General features: G+C 38.6%; 1 protein-coding gene across 2 annotated transcripts in view; it reads right to left on the bottom strand.

The window, feature by feature from the left end:
- DMD (dystrophin) overlaps positions 1 to 23935 on the bottom strand; it is a 2087389-nt gene that overhangs the window by 334041 nt on the left and 1729413 nt on the right. For both annotated transcript variants that reach the window (XM_081221405.1, XM_081221404.1), the window contains exons 58-59: positions 19030 to 19150; positions 18147 to 18415 (exon numbers count right to left, since the gene is read on the bottom strand). In XM_081221405.1, the coding sequence (XP_081077531.1) occupies positions 18147 to 18415; positions 19030 to 19150 (390 nt within the window). The remainder of the gene's footprint in view (positions 1 to 18146; positions 18416 to 19029; positions 19151 to 23935) is intronic.

Below are 23935 nucleotides of genomic sequence, written 5' to 3'. Positions count from 1 at the left end.
CAGGCAAAATGGCAGTTAATGAAATCTATTTACTTATTTAAAAATAAGTAATAATCCATAAACCATTAAAAACATCAACCACAAGGACACTGATAGTCAAATTCAGGAATTATTTTAGATTAAGTTTTACATTTAACAGTTTTTTTGAATTTGCAAACATTTCTGTCAGTCTAAAATGGTCACGGTCTGTGCCCACATTTGCCACTACCAGTGCCCTGGCAAAGAGATGCGGTCTTGCTCTCACCTTTCCCTTCATGGCTCAAAACATCTGTCTAAGGCAGTGACTCTCAAACAACAGCATGCATCATAATCACATGGAGGGCTTCTTAACACAGAGGCTGCTGGGTCCCACTCCAGCATTTGTGACTCAGTAGATCCAGGGTGGGCCTGAGAATTTGGCACTTTTAACAAGAACTTAGAAGATGCTGCATCCCTAGAACTCCCCAAACTTATTCTTGACTTTGCATGCTGTTCTCTCAGCCTGGAGTTTTCCATTGGCACCCTCTGCCTAGCTGACTTGTATTCTGCTACTCAGATCTCAGTTCCTGTGACCATGAAAGACAGCCCATCCCTGGTGGCCCTATCTGAAGAAAGGTCCCCCGATTTTTCTCACTCTCAGAACCTTGTTTTCCTTCTTAGCACTGATCGCAGTTCGTAAGTGCAGCTTATTTGCCTATTTATTAATTCATTATCTGTCCCTTCACAAGACCCGAACCTTTATTAAGGCAATTCGATATTATTTTTTTCCCTAGGGTATGCCTGTACCTAGTACATGATAATCCCTCAATACATTTTATTAAAGAATAAACAGTCAAGAGAATTAGGCACTAATACTTTAGATCAATAGCTATTCTCGAATTGCTTCATAAACACAGTTTCCTACAGAAATCTGATGCTGAGTTCCTAAGTGAAAGAAGAGAAACCTGCTTATTTCCTTCAGATTCTGTATCTGAATTCTTTGGATCTATTACTTGATTTATGTTGGAGCATACACTAATTTCTGAAGTATCTCTAACGCTCTGGGCAGGAATGTAACTTTCAAGTTTTTGGTACTAACCAGGGGGTTTTTATAAAAATGAAGCAAGTGGGAAAAAAAGGGGGAGTAATCTATTTAAGGAAAATATGTTCTTTTGGTAGTGATACACGTGGTGTAGCCTTCTGCAGGGCATTTTGGCAAGACTGAATAAAAGCTTTAAAAATTCTCATACAGGAAAAGATGAGAAGGCTACACAGCGGGGTCCCCATTTGGAGGTATACAGTGGCCTGGCCAAGGAGACAAGGGGACTGAAATCCAACCTGGGCTCCACTACTGAACTGGTGAACTCTGGCACGGGGCTGGAGATCTCTTCGATGAAAGAGGTACCTTTTTCTACTTTGCCCAAAGAGGCACTTGTAGGGAATGAGATTATAGATGCTGAAGGTGAGATTATGGATGATCTCTGTTTCTCTCTCCATCTCTCTCTCTCTGTCTCTCTCCTCCCTCTCTCATTTCTGGGGTTTTCCACTAAAGAAAAAGTTTATTTACAAATATTTTTCACGCATTTCTTGTGTAAAAAGGGGAGTGTAACATGGACACACCCGGGCTGTTGCAAAGATGAACGAGAAGGTTGGGTCTATTTCTCCTTCTTTTACTCCACCTGCAACCAATTAAGCATTGTGTCCCACAACGTGGGGAATACCAAGTCACACGAACCCTGTTGAGTCTAACTCAGGGAGACGTGGCAAGGCAGAGGGTTATAAATTCATCCAAGAGAAAGCCACAGACTAAGACTGACTAAAATCCTTTCTCGGGTAGCTGAGTCTTTGGCACCAACTTCTAATATCACCCTGGGGTAAATCTGTCTTTCCTCACTCCTCTATCATGTAGCTTTGTAAGGGCTCCTTGAACTAGACATTGGGATGTAGGTACATGAAACATAAAGGAAGAAGCAGCATGGTGGAAGGAGGAAAGCTATTTGTTCAGAGCTTGGACAAATGGCAAAAGGTAGGAAACCTTAATGTCTTTGGGGAGGTGCAAATAGTCTTTAATAAGTTGAAGCATGAGGTACAGGGCAGTTGTGGAAGACAAAGCGTGGGCGTGTTCTTCGAGCAAGACTGTGGTGGGTTGGAATGAGCTGAGATTTGCAGCACAGTAATGAAGGTTTTTGCAAAGGGGAATGGCATACTGTCAACAATCCTTTTTGTTAGATTTTAATTACTACTCACTTGAAAACACTTGTTTTATATGCACTATGTACTATGTATACATCTACTATGCACTGGGAAAATGGAACTCTCAATGGGTTCACAATCATTAGTGGACAGAGACAATTTAGTGGGTTATTAAAAAACAATGTAATCATGCTATGAGAAGCTGTGTCGCAGGGCTTGAAAAGTGCAAAGAAGGCATGCTCAACTGGAAAATTTCAAGTTGAGGAGTGAGTGTAAGCTAGTGGCCATTTCAGAAAGGAGAACAATTGACAATAAGCGTTTGGAGATGCAGGCACAAAGTAACAGTTTGCTAGCAACAGGATGGTGGCAAATGGGAGCAGGTTATCTGTAAAATAATTTTTAAAGGAAGAAAGCATTTTGCCCTGTGCTTTTATAGATGTTTACTTATTCACTCATTCCAAAAAAAATATTACTGAGTACCCATTATACGCCAGGGAATGTTCCAAGCACGAGGCATAAAGCAGTGCACAAAGTAGACCAAGTTCCTCTGATCCCACAGCTTAACTCTAAAGAACATAATTTCATTTAAATGATGACTGTTATTATAAAGGTTTATAAAGAAACAAATTCCAAGCCAAAATCTGTCAAAAGCTATAAAATGCAACATTTTTGACCCAGAAAACGGAGGACAGTGTATCGTGTTGTATATAGCAGTTCCCACGAGATTCTTTTTTTCCATTAAAACAAATTAGGCTACCTCTGCACGTAGGAATAATAATTAATAGAGGAATCTAGGGTTGTGAATTACCTATGCAATATACTATACCCAGTTTGCTTTAAACTGGACACATTTATTTTAGTTCTATGGGGAAGGTACTCACTACTGAAACAAAATGGATTTTTGCTCATTTGATTTTTCATTCAATATATTGTTATCAACTTAGAAATACTAAAGCGCAACTGAATCAGAGATGAATATAAATTTTCTAAGAGCTGAGATAGAAATAATTAAATGGAAGAGGGCTGAAAATGATTGTAAAATGCTCTTCTGTAATTTTTTAGTTTTACTTTCAGATTATTGTAGCTCCTGAATTTAATAAATGTTTTTAGTCTTTCTTCCTCACAAATGGAACAACAAAGAAGAAAATATTCCACTACTTAATGTCAAATGAAACAAACATAAAATGGACTTTCTTCATTAAAATCTATGCAACAGCATGTTTAAAAATTAGATTGATAATTTTTTTATAATGGTTCATCTTCATTTCATCGTATTCCTAGGCTGAAAAGAAAGTCTTATGTATTTACTTCTAAGCATTGTTTCGCCTCCAGATATATTAGCGGTTATTATTTTTACCTCAACATATGTATGTGTGTGTGGAGTCAAGAGTTTACTTTGTTCTTCATTTTTTTCACCATACTTTGAGAAGTTTACTTTCAAGATATTCCTCTGATTTTTCTGATCACATCTTCAGGTAAGATCTAAATCCATATCCTGTTATGTTCTGCTATGACAACTGCTATCATGATAATGTCCACTTAAGTACATGTGAATGATGAATAAATTACTATGGACACAAATGTGTCTAAGTATCAAGCTGTTAAATCAATGGACTCAAATGTTATTTCAAAAAAAATGAAGTCATTGGCCAAATCTACTTTTTAAAAAAAGTGATTCGTATTCAACTAACAAAGATACCAGATTAAAAAAAAATTCTTTTTGCTCATAATTTCTTTCTTTCTTTCACATCTTTATTGGAATATAATTGCTTTACAATGTTGTGTTAGTTTCTGCTGTATAACAAAGTGAAACAGCTGTATGTGTGTATATATCCCCATATCCCCTCCCTCTTGCGTCTCCCTCCCACTTTCCCTATCCCACCCTTGTAGGTGGTCACAAAGCACTGAGCTGATCTCCCTGTGCTATGCGACTGCTTCCCACTATCTATTTTACATTTGGTAGTGTATATATGTCCATGCTACTCTTTCATTTCGTCCCAGCTTACCCTTCCCCCTCCCCGTGTCCTCAAGTCCATTCTCTACATCTGCGTCTTTATTCCTGTCCTGCCTTAGGTTCTTCAGAACCATTTTTTTTTAAGATTCCATATATATGTGTTAGCATACGGTATTTGTTTTTCTCTTTCTGACTTACTTCACTCTGTATGACAGACTCTAGGTCCATCCACCTCACTACAAATAACTCAATCTCGTTTCCCTTTATGGCTGAGTAATATGCCATTGTATATATGTGCCACATCTTCTTTATCCATTCATCTGTCGCTGGACACTTCGGTTGCTTCCATGTCCTGGCTATTGTAAATAGTGCTGCAATGAACATTGTGGTACATGACTCTTTTTGAATTATGGTTTTCTCAGGGTATATGCCCAGTAGTGGGATTGCTGGGTCATATGGTAATTCTATTTTTAGTTTTTTAAGGAACCTCCATAGTGTTCTCTGTAGTGGCTGTATCAATTTACATTCCCACCAACATGGAGAAAAGACAGCCTCTTCAATAAGTGGTGGTGGGAAAACTGGATAGCTACATGTAAAAGAATGAAATTAGAACACTTCCTAACACCATACATAAAAATAAACTCAAAATGGATTAAAGACCTAAATGTAAGATCAGACACTATAAAACTCTCAGAGGAAAACATAGGCAGAACACTCTTTGACATAGATCACAGCAAGATCCTTTTAGACCAACCTCCTAGAGAAATGGAAATAAAAACAAAAATAAACAAATGGGACCTAATGAAACTTCAAAGCTTTTGCACAGCAAAGGAAACCATAAACAAGACGAGAAGACAACCCTCAGAATGGGAGAAAATATTTGCAAACGAAGCAACTGACAAAGGATTAATCTCCAAAATTTACAAGCAGCTCATGCAGCTCAATATCAAAAAAATCAAATAAGCCAATCCAAAAATGGGCAGAAGACCTAAACAGACATTTCTCCAAAGAAGATATACAGATTGCCAACAAACACATGAAAGGATGCTCAACATCACTAATCATTAGAGAAATGCAAATCAAAACTACAACGAGGTATCACCTCACACCAGTCAGAATGGCCATCATCAAAAAATCTACAAACAATAAATGCTGGAGAGGGTGTGGGGAAAAGATAGCAGATTTTAACAGTAATAGATTTCTGTTTTCTTTTGCAAAAAAGGAGCGTGGGACTTCCCTGGCGGTCCAGTGGTTAAGACTCCGTGCTTCCACCGCAGGGGGCACGGGTTCAATCCCTGGTCCAGGAACTAAGATGAGATGCTACACGTTGCGCAACGCGGCCAAAAAAAAAAAAAAAAAGTGTGACTTAGTATCGTCAAAAATCTGTAGGAATGATGCTGTATTGATTATCTAAAGAGGAGTACTATTTCAGTTGAAAAAAGGGTTTAAAATCTTTTTTTAAAAAAACCCACAATCTTTTCACTAAGAATTCAAGGTTTTTTTGAAAGTCAAAGTGGGTCAGATTTCTTTAAGACCCATCTTGCACAGGACACTCAACCCCAACCTGCAGGCAATTTTTACACTGAGACAACCTTGTAAACATCTTCCTTTAACCTTGATAACAAAATGTCAGGGTGGTTCCAAAGGTAATATTTTATTCACTGTGTAAGTCAAAGGATCAATAGAACTTATGCTCATTTGTTTAGCTTATATTTCTTCTAACCTTATGCTTTTTTGATATACAAAATTCACCATTATATTGGATAACCCTTGTAGTATGGGGTTTGTGTAAGTTGAAAACAATGAACCATTCTTTTTTGGCTTTAGCCTTTCTCTGCTGGAAATACTGGAAGCCAAGGGCTAACTGACAAGTGGTGGGGGACGGAGGTGAAATGTTGTTGCATGTGGCCTACTTGACCTTGGGCAGACAAGGGCCTGAAACCACGGGGCAATTCATTGGGTATATTATTTAATGAGACCTAATAAGGTTTAGGTTCACAGCAATGTACAGACTCCAAATTGGGTAAAAGCCTTTAAGAGTAGGAAAATAAGTAAATAAAATGAAACTCAGTGGTCGCTTGTCACTAGTTCCAAAAAACAAACCAATATATTGCTTACCCCTCATTTACTTCAGTTTCTATTTAATCAATATACTTTGGCATATATTGCTGATAAATTGACTTTATTCTCTTTGCTAACTTAATATGCCATGTTAAGATCACGATGATACAATTTGAATATTGATAGGGAAAAGTTCCAAATGAGCCCACTGAGTCTATAATAATGTGGCATCCCAGGGAACAAGACTTCTAAAAATAAGTGTTTTGAAATAGGACCAGCAGGCTCTTAACCATATGAAGAAAAAAACTTCACCATAAAAAATCAATTCTTTAAAAGGAGAAGAAATATATCTTAGTGTTAGATTCTCCAGCCTCATTCTGGTTAAGAGAGTTTGACATTTCAGGGCTGAACACACCGTGGAAACTTAATAAATATTGAAGCTTACAAACAAAAACATAACAGTGATATGTGGACCAATTTTTGAAAACACTGAAAATCAATGTGCCCTTACCCTGCCTAATTCAGTTAACTCAATTATTTAATGTATACTTGAGTGGGTTTATACACAGCTTTTTCATTTTTACATTAAACATTAATCAAATTACTTTCAATGTAAAATTTCCTTTATTTCCATCCCCCTATCCCCCCAAGATTCCAGGATTTAAGGGGGAGCATTTGTTTTCAATATTGCTTGTTTAATGTTAAAGCATATTTTAACATATTTGTTGCTATTATATTTCACCCATAATTTTCATCACATATACCACTCACCCTATACCAAAACCATAAACTTTTTCACAGGCGTTTAATGGAGTGATTTTGCACCACCTTTGGGGGAAAAAAATCCCTCTTCCCCAATTACTGCAGTTAAGACTATTTCCTACTTTCTCCCAGTCATTCTCCCAGTTTCACCCCATATCCATCTCCATTTCTACACACAAACATACACCCTCCCATCATGAACACAGAGCCTCAGTGGCTTGACAAGATAAATTAGAAAATGTAGCAATTCCTGAATAAGTTATCAGCTATTCACACCTAGCAAGCAGGTTTTAATTTTAAAAAGTTGAATAGTCTCAACTATTCTGAATGGCCTCAATTTCAGAAACTCTGTAAAGTTCTTGTTTATAATCAGTATGTCTGGCAGAAAATTATGGAATATTTTAAAATGTTATTGCTTTTATTAGTAAATATGATAACATTTAAACAAAGTGAATATTATGTGACTAAATATCTTAATTTTAAAGTATTAAGAGTGGGAAGGCAAGTTAAGTTCTAAGTCACGCGCAGGCTCAGCGGCCGTGGCTCACGGGCCCAGCCGCTCCGCGGCATGTGGGATCCTCCCGGACCGGGGCATGAACCCACGTCCCCTGTATCGGCAGGCGGACTCTCAACCACTGCGCCACCAGGGAAGCCCTACTCATACAATTTTTGAGTTGCTTCAAAAGACTTAGAACTTGGGCTTCCCTGGTGGCGCAGTGGTTGAGAGTCCGCCTGCCGATACAGGGGACGTGGGTTCATGCCCCGGTCCGGGAGGATCCCACATGCCGCGGAGCGGCTGGGCCCGTGAGCCACGGCCGCTGAGCCTGCGCGTCCAGAGCCTGTGCTCCGCAACGGGAGAGGCCACAACAGTGAGAGGCCCGCGTACCGGAAAAAAAAAAAAATTGTATGAGTGCCATTAAAATACCAAGAAAATTGGAATAAATAACTGCGAATGTCTTTCACAAGGGAGATTCGGAAGGAGTAGGCCATTATTCACTTCAAGGTTCCAGAGTGAAACTCTGCTCCCTACCTCAACTATCAATCACTCTCACAGGAAACCATGTGCCTGCTTTCATGTTTAAATTAAACGTTCTGGATGTTTTTAAATATAAAAGAAATAACAAATGATATATTTATTATTTATAATTGGAGAATTACTAACAATAAACAAATATGTATTTATATATTTAGATATATACTGTAGTTTTACTATAGAATGATGTTTCTCAGAGCGTCCCTGGACCAGCAGCATCACCATCACCTGGGAACTGGTTAGAAATGCAGATTCTTAGCCCTGTTCCAGACCTCCTGAACCAGAAACTCTGGGGAAAGGGTTCACCAGTCTGGGTTTCCACAAGCCCTCGAGGTGATTCTGATGCACACTAAGGTGACAGTCACTGCCACAGAAAATTCTTGACCTTCTCAATGACTATGTCTGAATACCTAGAATCCTCAAATTGACAAATATGTGATCAATAGAGACACTTAGCGATTATATAACTATAAAGCCAAAATTGCTTAGAAAGCCATTTTCTTTACTAATAATCACCACTTTCTTAGACGTTTCCATTAACTCTTCTCTTCTATTACCAAATCCAATAAGTACCTAGGAGGTAGGTTGGGCAGGGGGAGGGTAGATTTTTCACAAAGAAACAAAATTTTCGTCACTTCTAAAGAATTACTGCACGTGCAAGAACAAAACAGCATTTAAAGGGCCATGTTGAGACACAGGGCCTGAGTGGACTACTAGGTTCGCTTACTGGCTGTAGGGGACACTTCTCCTGGCCTGCACATCCATCCCCCAGCTGCTGTGATGGTCGCCTACTAATGTCTCACAGCTGCTTCTCTTCTTCACAAAGGCGATCTCTGCTTATAGGAGCCCCCTATCCCAGGAGGTAACACACACTCCTGGCCTGGGAGGTAACTCATGTCTCTACTGGTGGGCCACAGCCAGTGGTGCGCTGGAGCACAGCCCAGGAGTCAATTGTGTGTGTGTCTCTTCCCTTCGGTGAGGTCATGTTGGTAGCCTGAATCAGCCACGGTGGGGGTAATTACACCAAGACAATTGGAAAACACTACAAATCAGTGTTCACCTCAGAGCTAGAGGATAAATGTTTACTAGAATACCGCTGGCCACAGCCAATGACTGGCTGGGGTATAAAAGACCAGCTCTGCTGTGTGGTTCATACTCCAGAGCTTTCTCCATTTGAATCAAGACACAAAGCTACATTTTGCCTGAGATGGCATGCTTGCTTGGCTCTTTCATCTTCCTTGTTATGCTTCCGTAACTCGCACACAGGCTTCTCCTGAAAGCAGACCGTCTATCAACCCTGTGCACCCAGACCCCTGTTCTCAGGGTCTGCTTCCAGGGAACCTGACCTATAACACCAGTTAAATCATTAGTTAAGTGACTGCGGCACAAAAGCCTCAAAGAATATATGTTCAAAATCACAAAGAGCTACAAGTCATGGACCTTTTGAATCACAATGATCAGATGAAAGCGCGAACGGTACATCTGAAATGGCAAGGATCTACTCGTTGTGTATGTGCACAGAAAAGAAAGAAGTTGTTGGAAAAAGATGAAGCCAGCACAAATTGGGCAGTTTTTCCTATCATGCTTCTCAAATTATGCTTTCATACCCATAGGTGAATACACTGGAGGATTCATTTTACTTAATATGTTGGAGAAAAACATCTTTATATTAAAACACAACAAATCCATTTTGGAGAAGACTACAAAATTGAAATGACATTTAAAAAATAAACATCAAAGAAAGCTCATGCTCGTGGGGAAAGGAGGTAAACAGGTGAAATGGGAGGATATCCAGCTTCATCTCCTTGGCCATTAAGAGAACTGAAGTAGAAAAGTTTGAGAAGCACTGCTTTTGGCAAGTACTGTTGATAGAAAAATCCATAGTAATTGTAAACTATAGCTAAAAATATTAGTTTAGTATGGAAAGATCTTTTTTGAAAAAGTTTACTTTTCTCAGGACCCATTAAAATAAGAGTTACATTACTATCATAGGCACATCTGTTCCCATAGTACTCAGAAAATTGGTTAACCAAGAACAATTACTCAATGCCATGGCTTAACTTAGTTAAGGTAAGATTGCATAACGCATAATATTGCTGTCAGTGTTAGCTGTGTCATTCTAAAAACTGTAATCGCCAAGTATGACGGGAACACAATAGGCGCCCACTCCTTGGGCTATCTGTTCTTAAATCATTCCTTGTTGTGCTTCTGGTAGGAGAGTAACATAATTGTGAAGTTTAAACTTGTTGCAACTTTGGTAGATGTCAAAGGAGAATAAAAATACATACTGATTCCATATATATGCGTTAACGTATGATATTTGTTTTTCTCTTTCTGACTTAACGTCACTCTGTATGACAGTCTCTAGGTCCATCACCTCACTACAAATAACTCGATTTCGTTTCTTTTTATGGCGGAGTAATATTCCATTGTATATATGTGCCACATGTTCTTTATCCATTCAACTGTTGACGGACACTTAGGTTGCTTCCATGTCCTGTACAACAGAAACTAACACAGCACTGTGAAGGAATTATACTCCAATAAAGATGAATTTAAAAAACTACATACTGACTGTGTGCTCCCATCTTCTAAAAGATTATAAACTTTTCTAAGGAAATATGGAATTTCAGTTAAATAACTCACATTTTAAAACTGTTTCTAGTTAATGTGTTACAGACACCCATACCTACAAGCTAATACAAATTCTTGCTCTCTCAGCTTGGTGCTAAGTAATAATACTCTCAGAAAAACTAAGATGCCATTAATATAACTCCCAATATGATTTTATTCATGAAATAAACATTCACACTCTGTAATGAGATCAGATTTCTCAGGGTATAGGTTTTAACCATATCATAGATGAAGGAATGATTGAGTTTTTAGATCTGTTAATGCTGATACACTATGACTTAAGTTTTTGTTTTGAATAGACTTTTATCACCCAAGACTCTTGAGGAATACTGTTTATAATCACTACCAGCCACAAACAAAGCTTCTGGAATAAATCCACAGTAAACAGGATTGGCATATTAAAGGATCAGTTTTTGACATGGTTGTTTTCAAATAGTAGGAAGGGTGATATTCTCTGGAGGAATTTTTATTATCTAATTAAATATTGCTTTAGTAGAATAATGTCAGATGAACTCATTAGCTGAACATTCTGATTAGCCATGTTCTCCTAAATATTCCATGACCAGAAGAGGAGCTGTACAACTCTGATTTAATGCAGTAACAGTGGTAACCAATTCTAGCTCCTTCTTTTATCACAGTCCATCAAAGGAATACAAAGAAGTCCAAATTAAAATAAGTTCAGTAATAAAAGGAACATGGGCGTTTTCCTACTGTTCTAAAGCCTCTTCCTATCTTGAAGCAAAGTTCACTCAGTAATTATCTTATTTATGAAACTAAGAGCAGAGGATGTTTCTCTTATTAAATAAATGGCTTTGTGCTTTGAATGTGGAGGGCATCTCAGAACAGTTAGAAAGAAAGCAGTGTTGAATGTCATCAACTTATTTCCTCCCACCCACTGTTTTAAATCATTTGCTTGGTTCCAATGTATACTACACTTACATAAGTTGCTTATGAAGAGCCAAATTAACAGTCTTTGCAATTGTTTTCCTTGGAATTTGGAGAGCTGACAAATGAATTAGTAGAAAATGGCAATTCTACATGAATTAGCTTTTAAGTCTCCCTAAGAGGCTGATGCAGAACTTAATAAGAGACTTATTAGGAGAAGTAGGACAACTTAATTCAGATTGATTATAGACTTCGGTGAAGACAGCTGGGGTTCAAATGAAACTGAAAAAGAACTTATATGCACTTCAAAGTATGCTAAGCAGATGTCTGAAACAATTACTCTGCGCTGCCTTTTCAGAAGTTTCAAAGGCAGGATGGGAATAGCATGGTAAACGAAGGCTCTGTTTGCCTAAATCGAGGTAGGGGCTTTAAAAACACACACAGCACTATCTAAAGTCAGATGCCTTGGCTAAGGAACGTGATTTGACATTGCTACCCTAAGTAACTTGCTTTTAACTTTATAAACAAAGCAGGAAATGACAGAGAATACATGGGAACTAAGTAATAAGCTCTCCTGGCAACACTAACTTACACTTAGTTTTACATCGGACAAATAATTTGGTTAGGAAATTTAAGATGGTTAATTCCTACTTTAGTTTCTAAGCTCTAGTAAGGCCAACAATGACCATTCTACTAAAAAATAAATACTATATTTTTGAAGTATATAAGTGAGAGTTACTATAATATGCCTTCTTATAGATATATTCCCAGATATCAAAGGCCAAATCCTATGCTTTAAAACATCACAATTGTATGCTTTGAAAACTAGATAAAACCTTAGTTACTCCATAGGACAGGCATCAGTTCCATTTTTAACCCAGATTTATAAAGGATTATATCTTTTTTGTTTGTGTTTTCTTCTCCATCAAAGGCTTACATAGCACACATAGCATTCGTATAAAAACAATAACAAAAGCCTCCACAGAGCAATTCATTTGTAGCCAATAACAATTAACAAAATATTACTAAGCTTTCCTTTTCCTACTACAGGTAGTATACCTTATTCCTTGTGGAGATATCAATCCTTTATTCAGAGTGGGGAGAGTTTACATATTTTGAATCATTATAAGGGCTGCTCTGTGATGGTTCTAACCATGCATCCCCTATCCCTGTTGTGACCACCTAGAGGGGTGGGATAGGGAGGGTGGGAGGGAGGGAGACGCAAGAGGGAAGAGAGATGGGAACATATGTATATGTATAGCTGATTCACATTGTTACAAAGCAGAAACTAGCACACCACTGTAAAGCAATTATACTCCAATAAAGATGTAAAAAAAAAAAAAAAAAAAAAAAGAGGGCTTCCCTGGTGGCGCAGTGGTTGAGAGTCCGCCTGCCAATGCAGGGGACACGGGTTCGTGCCCCGGTCTGGGAAGATCCCACATGCCGCAGAGCGGCTGGGCCCGTGAGCCATGGCTGCTGAGCCTGCGCGTCCAGAGCCTGTGCTCTGCAAGGGGAGAGGCCACAACAGTGAGAGGCCCGCCTACCGCAAAAAAAAAAAAAAAAAAAAAAAAAAAAAAAAAAAGAAAGGATTATAAACTTTATCTATAAAACTCATATATAAGAAAGGATTTAAGGTCAACTCATATAAATGACAAATATGACAAAATTGATAAAATAATAATAAAATATTAGAGCCAGGGTTAAGATGAGAAAAACAGTAAGGGAAGATATAGTTAACGTGAACATGGCTGAAAGCTTCCGGCTTCCAAAAGTGAATATGAAGTTCTAGTATGTTACATCACATTTCACATTACCTATCAGGAGGAAACATACTTGGTTTTCTCAATGTCAAATTCTGAGATAGCATTTCCTTGACAAATTTCTCAGATAAACCAAGCCACAGGTAGTCTGAAGAGAAGCATTTGCCAGTTTTCTTCTTACATTTTTAGATGTGAATATTGAATATTAAGTCAGTCAGGATGGCATGGCAGCTTCATCATCATAGTCCCTCTTCTATTACACACATCACTACATTATTATCAATTATAATTCCAAAAAGGTCTAATTAAAATATTTTGTTGTAAGAACTTTAAGGAAAAACTCACAGAGTCCCTGTCCTTGACTTTTCATAGTAAAAAATGTAAGTTGAAAGTCTTATTAAAAAATAAAACAGGGGGCTTCCCTGGTGGCGCAGTGGTTGAGACTCTGCCTGCTAATGCAGGGGACACGGGTTCGAGCCCTGGTCTGGCAGGATTCCACATGCCGCGGAGCAACTGGGCCCATGAGCCACAACTACTGAGCCTGCGCGTCTGGAGCCTGTGCTCTGCAACAAGAGAGGCCACGATGGTGAGAGACCCGCGCACTGCGATGAGGAGTGGTCCCCGCTTGCCGCAACTGGAGAAAGCCCTCGCGCAGAAACGAAGACCCAACACAGCCATAAATAAATAAATAAATAAATAAAAATGAATATCTGCTAAAAAAAATAAAAATAAAAAAAAAATTTAAAAAACCCGTAAAATGCATAACTACATAAATGTGACAAATTTGCATATCCCAAGATGGCAGCCTGGGAGATCCTAATCATGGTGTGTGAAAAACTGTGTTTCAAGTCAATTGGCAAACTAAGGGCAGTGAAATGTTTCCGGCTCAAGAATGATGTAGCAATCTGTGTTAAGAAACCATGGTAGATTAGAACAAAGAGACAACTGGGGAAAACAACAACTCACATGAACTTTTTCACACAGGAATTGTTCTTAAGAACAAAAATGTCATATGTAGACTTTACTTGCAAAAGTTGTTCTACTTTATTAAGACCTGCATATGTTCCACTTATAGATCTATGTAGAACACTTAGTGATTCCAGCAGTTATTCTCATTCCCCATTACTACAAGGAAAGTAAGAACATTTGTATAGTCACATAAGCATTGGTGTTATTTCCAGTAAAGTGAGAAATCATGATTCTGCCCTTAAAATATTTGATAAGCAGTATGAATCATGAATTTTAAAAATAAAGAGGCATTTAAAATTTAAATTTTATTCTAGTGGTTATTCCTATGAAGCCATATTTGGAAGGGTGAGATTCTCTTAGTGAGCTGAATAGTCAATATTAACATTATGTTCCTTTCTCGATTTTTTTATGTACACTGTCCTAAAGATGATTACTAGTAATAACGCCATATCCATCGTGTCCCAGGACTTAGTTGTTGTTTTATCCATTCTCCAAATCCAAAAGCCGCATTTGCTAATGAAATGATGTAATGCTAAATCCCACAGAAACACACATTCCATAGTTACTTAAATAACAACTTCTTTAACAAATGAGATCCGAATGGAGGTGGATATTATGAGACAGTCACTGGGGTGATGAAAACAAACTGAGACGGGTATATAAAATGTTCTTCTGGCTACCTGCCTAGCTATCCGTTTGGAGTTCCCTACAGCGTGGAGCCTCTGAGGGCTTAAATTGCTGAGTAGAAAAATGGGAATAGTGGTTTTCAGTACTCTTCTACTTCTTTTCAAAGTAAGTTTTAATAGAATTCACTCCTTATAAACTACCAACACGAAAGTTTCAGAGTTTCAAATCTGGTACCATTGAGACGCAACAGAAAAAAGATGGGTTTTCATTTCCAATGCAAAATGAAGAGGAACTACTGAAGGGAAATAAATATATATGAATTCATATAATCTACAGTTTTAAGATCTGCGTAAGATATTTGTACAATACTGGTTCAGAAACCAAAATAATCACATCTATTATGGCCAGTACACACATTCTTTTTTTTTTTTTTTTAATAATTTTGGTCGCACCCCGCAGTATGTGGGATCTTAGGTCTCCGACCAGGGATGGAACCCGTTCCCCCTGCACTGGAAGGCAGAGTCTTAACCACTGGACCACCGGGGAAGTCCCATAAGCTCTTTTTAAACAAACATTTAATGTATATATGTTTTTTTATTATTGGGATCAGAATGAGGAGTCTTACCAATTAGGATATATGGGAAGTGAAATTCGTCTTAGGATCAAGAACAGATGAGAGAGGGGAACTGAAAAGAAGACTGCAAATAGGGTTGGGTAAGGGCCAGTTGATATTTGAGATGCTCTGCTTTTAGTTAGTTTTTGTTATTAAGTCATGCTGTATACATTCTCCATCCATATTCATTATCCTGCTAATGCTCCTGTGTGATAGATATGGCTCAGAATGAATCCTTTATGTCTGCTCTAAAGCCTAGACATTCAGCCACTTGATTTATTAACTAATTTACTTCCTTTGGCACATTCTTTTAAGCTTATTTGCCATTTGGGGGAAAATTTTTAAGAATTTAGTTCCTATATTTTTGGATAAAATTCAGTATTTTTAACGCTGAATAGGTAATACATTTCAAAACATTAGTTTTTATGTACACAGAAATGTTAACCATTGCTTTAAATATTAGACATGGGGTCATAGAATGTTGGCGAAGATATTTTGGAAGTTATAGCCAAATTTTAATCTCCTTTTAAATCTTCACCTACTATTATAATGAAGAGCTTTTCAATTCAACATTAGACTGTAGGCCTCATGAGGACAAAGACCGAGTCTGTTTCATTTATAACTACGTGTATAGCACATTTTACAGTAGCTCACAAACAACTGCTGAGTGAAGGAATAAAGAAGCTGAATCGGATTCCTTATATGTTGCTGGCACTGCGCTAGGAACTGTGAATTCAAAGATGTACAGCATGATCCTTGCTCTTAGAAGCCTCACTTACTTTCTCCGGAAGAAAAAAAATACATAAGTGACTTGCCACAATATATGTGAAGCTTAAGTGTGACAGTTTAAGCATGTGTGGTGACCTATGAAAGCACTGAACGAAGGGCAGTTGCTTCTGCTTGGTGGGAGGTGGAAGACAGGGAAAACTCTAAGGACAGATGCCATCTGAGCTGGGCCTTGAGGGCTGAGTAGAAGTGCACCAGTCAGATAAGGTGGGCTGATCCAGGCACAGAGAAGAACATATGCAAAGGCAGAGAGTTATGAAAAAAGATGGCATATTTGGGTAAAGGGGGGTGTGGTCAGTGTGTCCTGAATGGCCTAGAGGACAGGAGCAACAGTCAGAAATTTAAGCCAGGGCTAGGAAGAAACAGAGCCACCTGCCCTCTGCATTCACTGGACTTCATCGTCAGGCAGGCAGTCTCCTGCGAAGAGTTTGGATTAGAGTTGGGAAAGAATGGAAATACAGAAATATCAATAAAGAAACTGTTCATTCATTCATTCACTAACCAAATATTTAAAGTGCAGTGTTTGTCATATGCCAGCTACACTGACTGGGGAATGGGATTTAAGGATGTATAATAAAACAACCTGACTAACAGATGCTGGGGACTAGAACAGGACGTTGGTTGAAAAGAGGAGAGAAAATATAAAGGAGATATTCTGAGGTAAAATGAGCAATCAAGTGCAGTCAATGAAAATGTAGAAGGATTTAAGGATGGACCTCAAGGTTCTAGCCTGAGCAACTTGTTGGATTATGATCCATTAACTGAAATAGGAAACACAGAAGAAAGGGCAGGTAAAAAGGGATATCGGTAGGGGAATGGGTAAACAGGAGAACAAATGGACTTGCTTTCAGAATGGCTGCATTTCAATTCTAATGGCATATGGGTTAGCAGGTCAGAAAAGAGATTCGGACTAGAAATTTAGATTTGTTACCATCCATGCCATTTCAAACGGGGAGCATTTATACCATAAGAAGAGAACTGAGCTAAGGTATTTATAGGATAAAAAGGGAACTGAGCTAAGGTTAGAAACTTGGGCATACCAACATCTGAAGGGTGTGGAGAGTTTCGGAACTGAGGAAAATAAAGGAAGAAGAAGAATGTGGATGAAACAGTGTCATGAAAGCCGAGGGAGAAGAGACCTTCCAGAATGAGGGGGCTGATAAACATGCCAAATGCAGGTGAGGATTTCACTTCTTCTGCATTTGGATCTTGGAGGACTTTTGTTAGTTTTGACACTAGATAAATAGACAAAATATGTTTCAAGTTGCTGGTTTTCAAAATGATACTCCTAAATATGTATACTTTTTCTTTATAAATACATTTATCATCTTTGTGCCATAAGGGAATTCAATTTTGGTCTCGTGGACAGTATTCCAAATACAGAGTGATATTTCCTAATATGTGGAGTGGACTAATCCAACTCAAAATGCTATTATACACATTGCCGCAGCATTACTGGTCTCAGCTCACAGCACCATAACTCACCCAAGTCATATAATTCAGTTAGCAAAAAGGCCAAGACCTAGACTCCTGGCTCTTGATTAAATGTTGTATTTTTCCCTACTGTGATACTGAGAACCACAAATACACACACACACACACACACACACACATGTAAATCAGACAACTTTAGTACACTTAAGTTAACTCCCTGATAGCAAAATCAAAATGATTTTTTTGCCCTGTAACTTCTTAATATTTCATTTTGTATTATTGAAGACGGACATGATTAGATCACTATCTTCTCTTAGAGAAAATACCATGTGCCAGAAGACTTTGAATTCGTGAAAGATTTCGAATGCTTAAGGGCCCTATTTTTAACTTTGTGAGAAGAAAATACTGCAGATGAGTTCCGATTAGAACCTGTTTTGAATCTCTCAAAGGGCCCTGAAGCCAAGAAGTAGACGGTACCTTGACTTTCTCGAGGTGATCTTGGAGGGAGTCAATGAGGAGATCGCCCACAGGCTGCCACGATCCCTTGATCACTTCAGCTTGGCGCAGTTTGAGGTCCAGCTCATCCGTTGCCTCCTGAAGTTCCTGGAGTCTTTCGAGGGCCTCATCTATTTTTCTCTGCCAGTCAGCTGAGTGCAGGTTCAATTTTTCCCACTCAGTGTTGACCTCCTCCGCCTGCTTTCGTAGGAGCCGTGTGACATTCTGGGCTTTCTCCTCAGGAGGCAGCTCTAAATTGGTAATACAACAAGGTTTTAGGCCACATTCATTTTCGTGTTTAAAAAAAAAAACATTGTTGAAAAGGTCATACTGGAAAAAAGAAAGAGTACACTTTAACAAGAGGCCAACCTACTGATTAATGGCTCTTTATACCTTGGCATACATTTTGATATAGTTTAGCACATCTGAAGTCGTGTCTTCCTGAGTATATCTGTTCTACTTTATATCAATCAGATAATCCAAGATTCATTTAAGCTACTGAGTAGAAAAATGTTAGGATGCACACCACAAGCTCTAATTTACTTCAGGCAGGCTCCTAAATTGAAAATTAGCTTGTAGTCTTTGTGACAATAAACTTCCTCCTCACAGATTATCTCTTTTGTTTATTATTTTCTAAATGTTTCAATAATTGATCGCTAATCTCTTTTAATGTTTATTTATGAATGTGCAAACAGATTTATGCATGCTGCTTTATGATTACTTTTTCTTTTTCAACATCAAGGTTTAATTTGAATTGATTCTATTTAACCTAGAAAATATGAGAGCTATCCAGAAGAACGGATGGGTCATTCTGTCACCACTGATCCTTCTATCAATATGTTATTACAGTTCCACATTCAATTACCTCTGGGCTCCTGGTAGAGTTTCTCTAGTCCTTCCAAAGGCTGCTCTGTCAGAAATATTCGCACAGTCTCAAGAGTACTCATGATTACAGGTTCTTTCGTTTTCAATTCCCTCTTGAAGGCCTGTGAAATGAGATGAAAAGAAATGCTTATGTGGCTTGTGGCATTCTTCTCAAAATTAATCCTGGGTGCTCAGAGCTTGGCTATGAAATTCCCAGGTCCATTTCTATCTCCTTTATTTATAAACTGACAGTCGTAAAATAATAAAGAAGGCTCAACAGATCTTTCTTTTAATCAGGAAAACACTGTGTTTGTAAAACTATTCTGGAGAGGATAGGGGGAGCTTTCAAGATATGTTAACGTCCTTTAATTAAGATGAGTGATTTATTTATATAACTTAACTACCAAACTTGAAATCTGGAGCTAAAGTTGTAAGATATATATTGCAAAACCCTAGCGGGGGCTTCCCTGGTGGCACAGTGGTTAAGAATCCGCCTGCCAACGCAGGGGATATGGGTTCGAGCTCTGGTACGGGAAGATCCCACATGCCACAGAGCAACTAAGCCCATGCGCCACAACTACTGAGCCCATGTGCCACAACTACTGAAGCCCGTGTGACTAGAGCCCATGCTCCGCAACAAGAGAAGCCACCACAATGAGAAGCCCACGCACTGCACCAAAGAGTAGCCCCCGCTCGCCACAACTAGAGAAAGCCCGCACGCAGCAATGAAGACCAAAAAAACAAAAAAAAACAAAAAAACCCCTAGCAGGGCTAATGAAACTTACACACACCCAAAAGAACAGATATCAAAACCGTAACGGGAAGCCTAAGGGGCCACTTGGAAAAACTTAGGTTGTACCGAAGTATACAACCGATCTAAATCATAGTCATCAGTTAATTCTGTCGAAATGTCTGACAATGCACATAATGATGTGTTAATAGTAAACTGATAAAAACTAATAATGAATAAACTAATAAAAAACTAAGTAAAAACTCAACGCTTTTGAAAAATACACATTACATTTTCCATTGTGACTTCTTTGAAAACAGGAGAAATGTTTTGAGGTATACTGAAGGTAGAAATTGTGGGAACAAGTTTCTATAAGAGTGAGCCTAGAACAGGTGTTGTGAGGTCATCTAAATTAGTTATCAATTTTAATCTCAAATCTGTAATCTTCTTTAATACAGGGGATTAAAAGAAAAGCAAAATGCACACTTTCTGCCTTCAAGAAGTTTCTGAACCAAAAGAAGAGAGAAAACGAACACACTAGAAACAAAGACAACAATAAAGTTCATATATAACCAAATACTAAGGGTTGTGAGACATCCTGAGGCTAGGATAAATGAACAGATATTCTGAAACCACTGAAGATAGTTACTGACCCAGATTCGGCAATCTCAGAAGGGAAGATGTTAATTAAAGTATTAAATATCACATAAATGCTAAAAGACCAGTGTAAAAACAACAGTAATAATAATTGCCCTGATCCAGGGCTTAATTATTCATATCTTTTTTTCAATTCTATCCTATTTTTAGTAATGTTGCCTATTGAATTTAAACCGTGCTCTGTTACTGGGAGAAAACTTAGCAGTATCTCCTTTAAACTTCAGGTGTATCATGTTACAGGAGTGCTCTAGAAGCAGAATGTATGACACATTTATAAATAAAGTCCTAATGGTGTTCACCATTCAATGGAATCCTGAGTCTGACACTTTGCAAAATGATTCACCTTCCAAGTTATTTACAGTTTAGTAGAGAGAGGCAAGGTTTTTGAGCCAAAATAATGAAATTCGTTAAGTGGAATATTAGGATTCAGCCTGTGGATAGTATAGTAGGATATTCTTGCACCCTTGAAATCATACAGAGTAGGTGGGTTATTTACTTTGCTTACACGTAAGGCTGATATTCCCTCTAATATTTCATTTGTAATCTCTGTGTTTGTGTGCGTGCGTATGCACTCATACACACGTGAATGTATATGTGTATACATTTCTTGTATTCCTGTATTTTTTTCAAACACCTAATTTTTCTAGCTTCAAGAAAATTATTATTTTACTTTGTCTCTCTATTTAGACTTGACAATAGGAAGCTGATACTGATATTACTAATTATAAAAATAATAATGGCTCCCTTTATTGAACTACTATGTGTCAGTGGTTATACTAAAGACCAGAAATACAAGGCTGAATGCAAAACAGCCCTTCCGGTGTAGGAACTTATAGTAAATAGTGGAAGAGTCGAACACGTAAATAATTTCAACACAATGTGCAAAGTGCGATAGGCTTGCATAATATGGGAAAGGAAATTGGGAAAGGCTTCTTGGAGAAGATAGTACTCAAGAAGAATTCTAAAGCATGAACATGTTGAGTTAGCCAGGGAAAAGCAGGTTAGAGGAAGAAGAAAGAAGACGAAAGTGCAGGTGCGAAGACAGAGGGCTAATTCAGTGCGGCATGTGCAATTATCTCAAGTAGGCAGATGTTTCTAGAAGATAAAGTGCAAGGAGAAGACATGTCCAGAGATGAAGCAGGGTACTGTTCTTATCTTAAACTGTATTAGACCTTTAAGTCAGGATTTGAACCTCAACCTATGACCAGATATACCCTGCTAAGAAGTCTAGGTGTTGTCTCATAGGTAATCAGGAGCCTTTGAAGGGATGTAAGCAGGGGAGTGGCATGGGCATGTGTGCGTTTCAAATAGATTCCTCTGACACTAGTACAGAGTATGTATTTGAGAAGGACATAAATGGAATCAGAGAAAACAGGAGGCAACTGCAAGAATTCAGTGAAAGATTATGAGGATCTGAACCAGGGCAATGGTCCCAGGGCAAAAAAAAAGAGACAGACAGAGTAAGGAAATGTTTAGAGAGTAGAGATGTGGGAATCTGGTGACCGAATAGATGCTGGAGAAGAGAAGGGGAGGAGCAGGGATGACTCCTAGTTTCCAGGTTGAGTAAAGGAGCGAACGCTGGGTGCAATTAAACTAAATGTGAGGAAATAAACTCTCCTGGATTTCTCAGTACACCTATAAAAAGTTCTAGCCTCGTGAACACCTTCCCATACCAGAGGAATTAGATCTGTAGTCATTTGTCTACTTAATTTCTCTGATCCAGAGGGCCAAATGGTTATAGCCTGAAGTAGTTCCCTAGGTTAAGCTCCAAGTTGTCAGAAAGACTGGAGTAGCTATCTCTGTAGGTATTTACATTTCGAAAATATAAAGCCAAGGCCTTGGAGACATTTCTAGGTTGTAAAACCTGAGATGCATGGGGCTAGCTGGCTCCTAGAGAAGTTGGAGTTGGGACTCAGGCCCATCACGTTTCCAAGGAGACCCTTTCAGGGGGGAGAAGAGGACAATTGCCTACTTTTCCTTTATAAGCAGAGAAAAATCATTTTTTCCTGGTTACTTTCCTATGGAGCACCCACCCAGCCACTCACGTGAGAAAATTTTCATCAGATCTCACCATGTCTCCTTAGGGGTAAGGCTTTAACAGAGGGTGGAAGGTAGTGATGATATCTACTGTAAAGTAAGTCAAGGAGATCTGTCTCTGATCCAGAACACCTCATGTGCACGTTCAGCATAAAATTAATAAAGATGAATATTAAAATCCCAGACTCCTATGAGGGGGGTCTGTAGGGGGAACAGAGTAAGAGGAGGTGATACGCTCAGCTTGGAGACGTAACATCCTCTCCAGCAGGAAACAAGTTTCGAATCCAATGCTTAGGGAGAAGAAATGAGATGTAGGAGTCATTCTCTCACTACGCTAATATCCACTGAGTGCCTACGATTATGCACACAGGCAAGGATTAAAATTACGTAAGTAGATGAGATTGCTCAGCGCAGTGAGAGGAAAAGAAAATTCTGGAGAACACAGATACAAATGTAATGAGCAGACAGAGGAACAGGATCCAATGAAAGGCCGAAAAGGACTGGATAGGTGTGAAGACTGGGGGAAATAAGGAATGTAAAACTACTGAAGAGAGAGTGAGAGTTTGAGAGGAATAAAGTGACCCAGAGTGTCCAATCATGACACAGAAGTAAAGCAAGAACAGCACTGAGAAGCGGTCATCAGACTCGGTGAGATCAATTTCAGCAGAGGGCAGTAGCCTTGGAAACAGGTTTAGTTGAGGAGTAAGTGAGAGAAGGAGGAGGCATTTCAAGTGACAACATTTCAGGGAAAAGAGGAGGACAGGACAGAGAGGATCGCAAGGCAAAGAGAGATACGTTCTTTTTAGGATAGGAATGGTTTGAACACAGACTGAAAGATGGATAACCAACCATCCTTGTTTGCCAGGTACTAAGGACACGGAACTTCCAATGCTGAAACCAGGACAGCATCAGGCAAACCAGGACAGTTGGTCACCACAGCAGAGAAGAATACATTAAAGACCTCGGGGGAAAGTGGAGATAATTATTGGAGCAAAGTCTGTCAAATAAGGAAATGGATCTTAAAGGTCCCATCAAACTGAAAAAGTTCAAGACACTGTTTGATGATGCAATTCCATTGTTAAAACCGAACAGCAAATAATTCAAGGCTAAGGACCACCCATCCATTGTGAGAGACCACTTGTTTGCCCCTCGAGTTGTTGCCAAGGGCTTAGCTCCACCACAGCTGCACAGTTCATTTCTTAAATATGAGTCACTGAGGATTAAGAGGAATCTTTTGAACAGATGAAGTTATTTTCTTTAAAACCCATCTTTCCCCCCATACCTTCTTTTTTCCCTTTTTAAGATAGCCAGGCCCAAGGCTCTGAAATAGTGATGTGGAAGAATTAGAAGCAACTACTAAAGACGTAGAGTACCTCTGTGAAAAGAAAATAATATTCTATCTCACAAATGAGAAAAAGTTAGGCATACTAAACTGATAATTTTCCCTTCAGCTTCTTAAGGTTCACAAAATTAACTTATTTGA

Source organism: Mesoplodon bidens (assembly GCF_964165515.1).
Source record: "Mesoplodon bidens genome assembly, chromosome: X".
Classification (NCBI taxonomy): domain Eukaryota; kingdom Metazoa; phylum Chordata; class Mammalia; order Artiodactyla; family Ziphiidae; genus Mesoplodon; species Mesoplodon bidens.
Note: the sequence above shows the minus strand (reverse complement) of the source record. Positions and strands in the feature narration are given on the sequence as shown.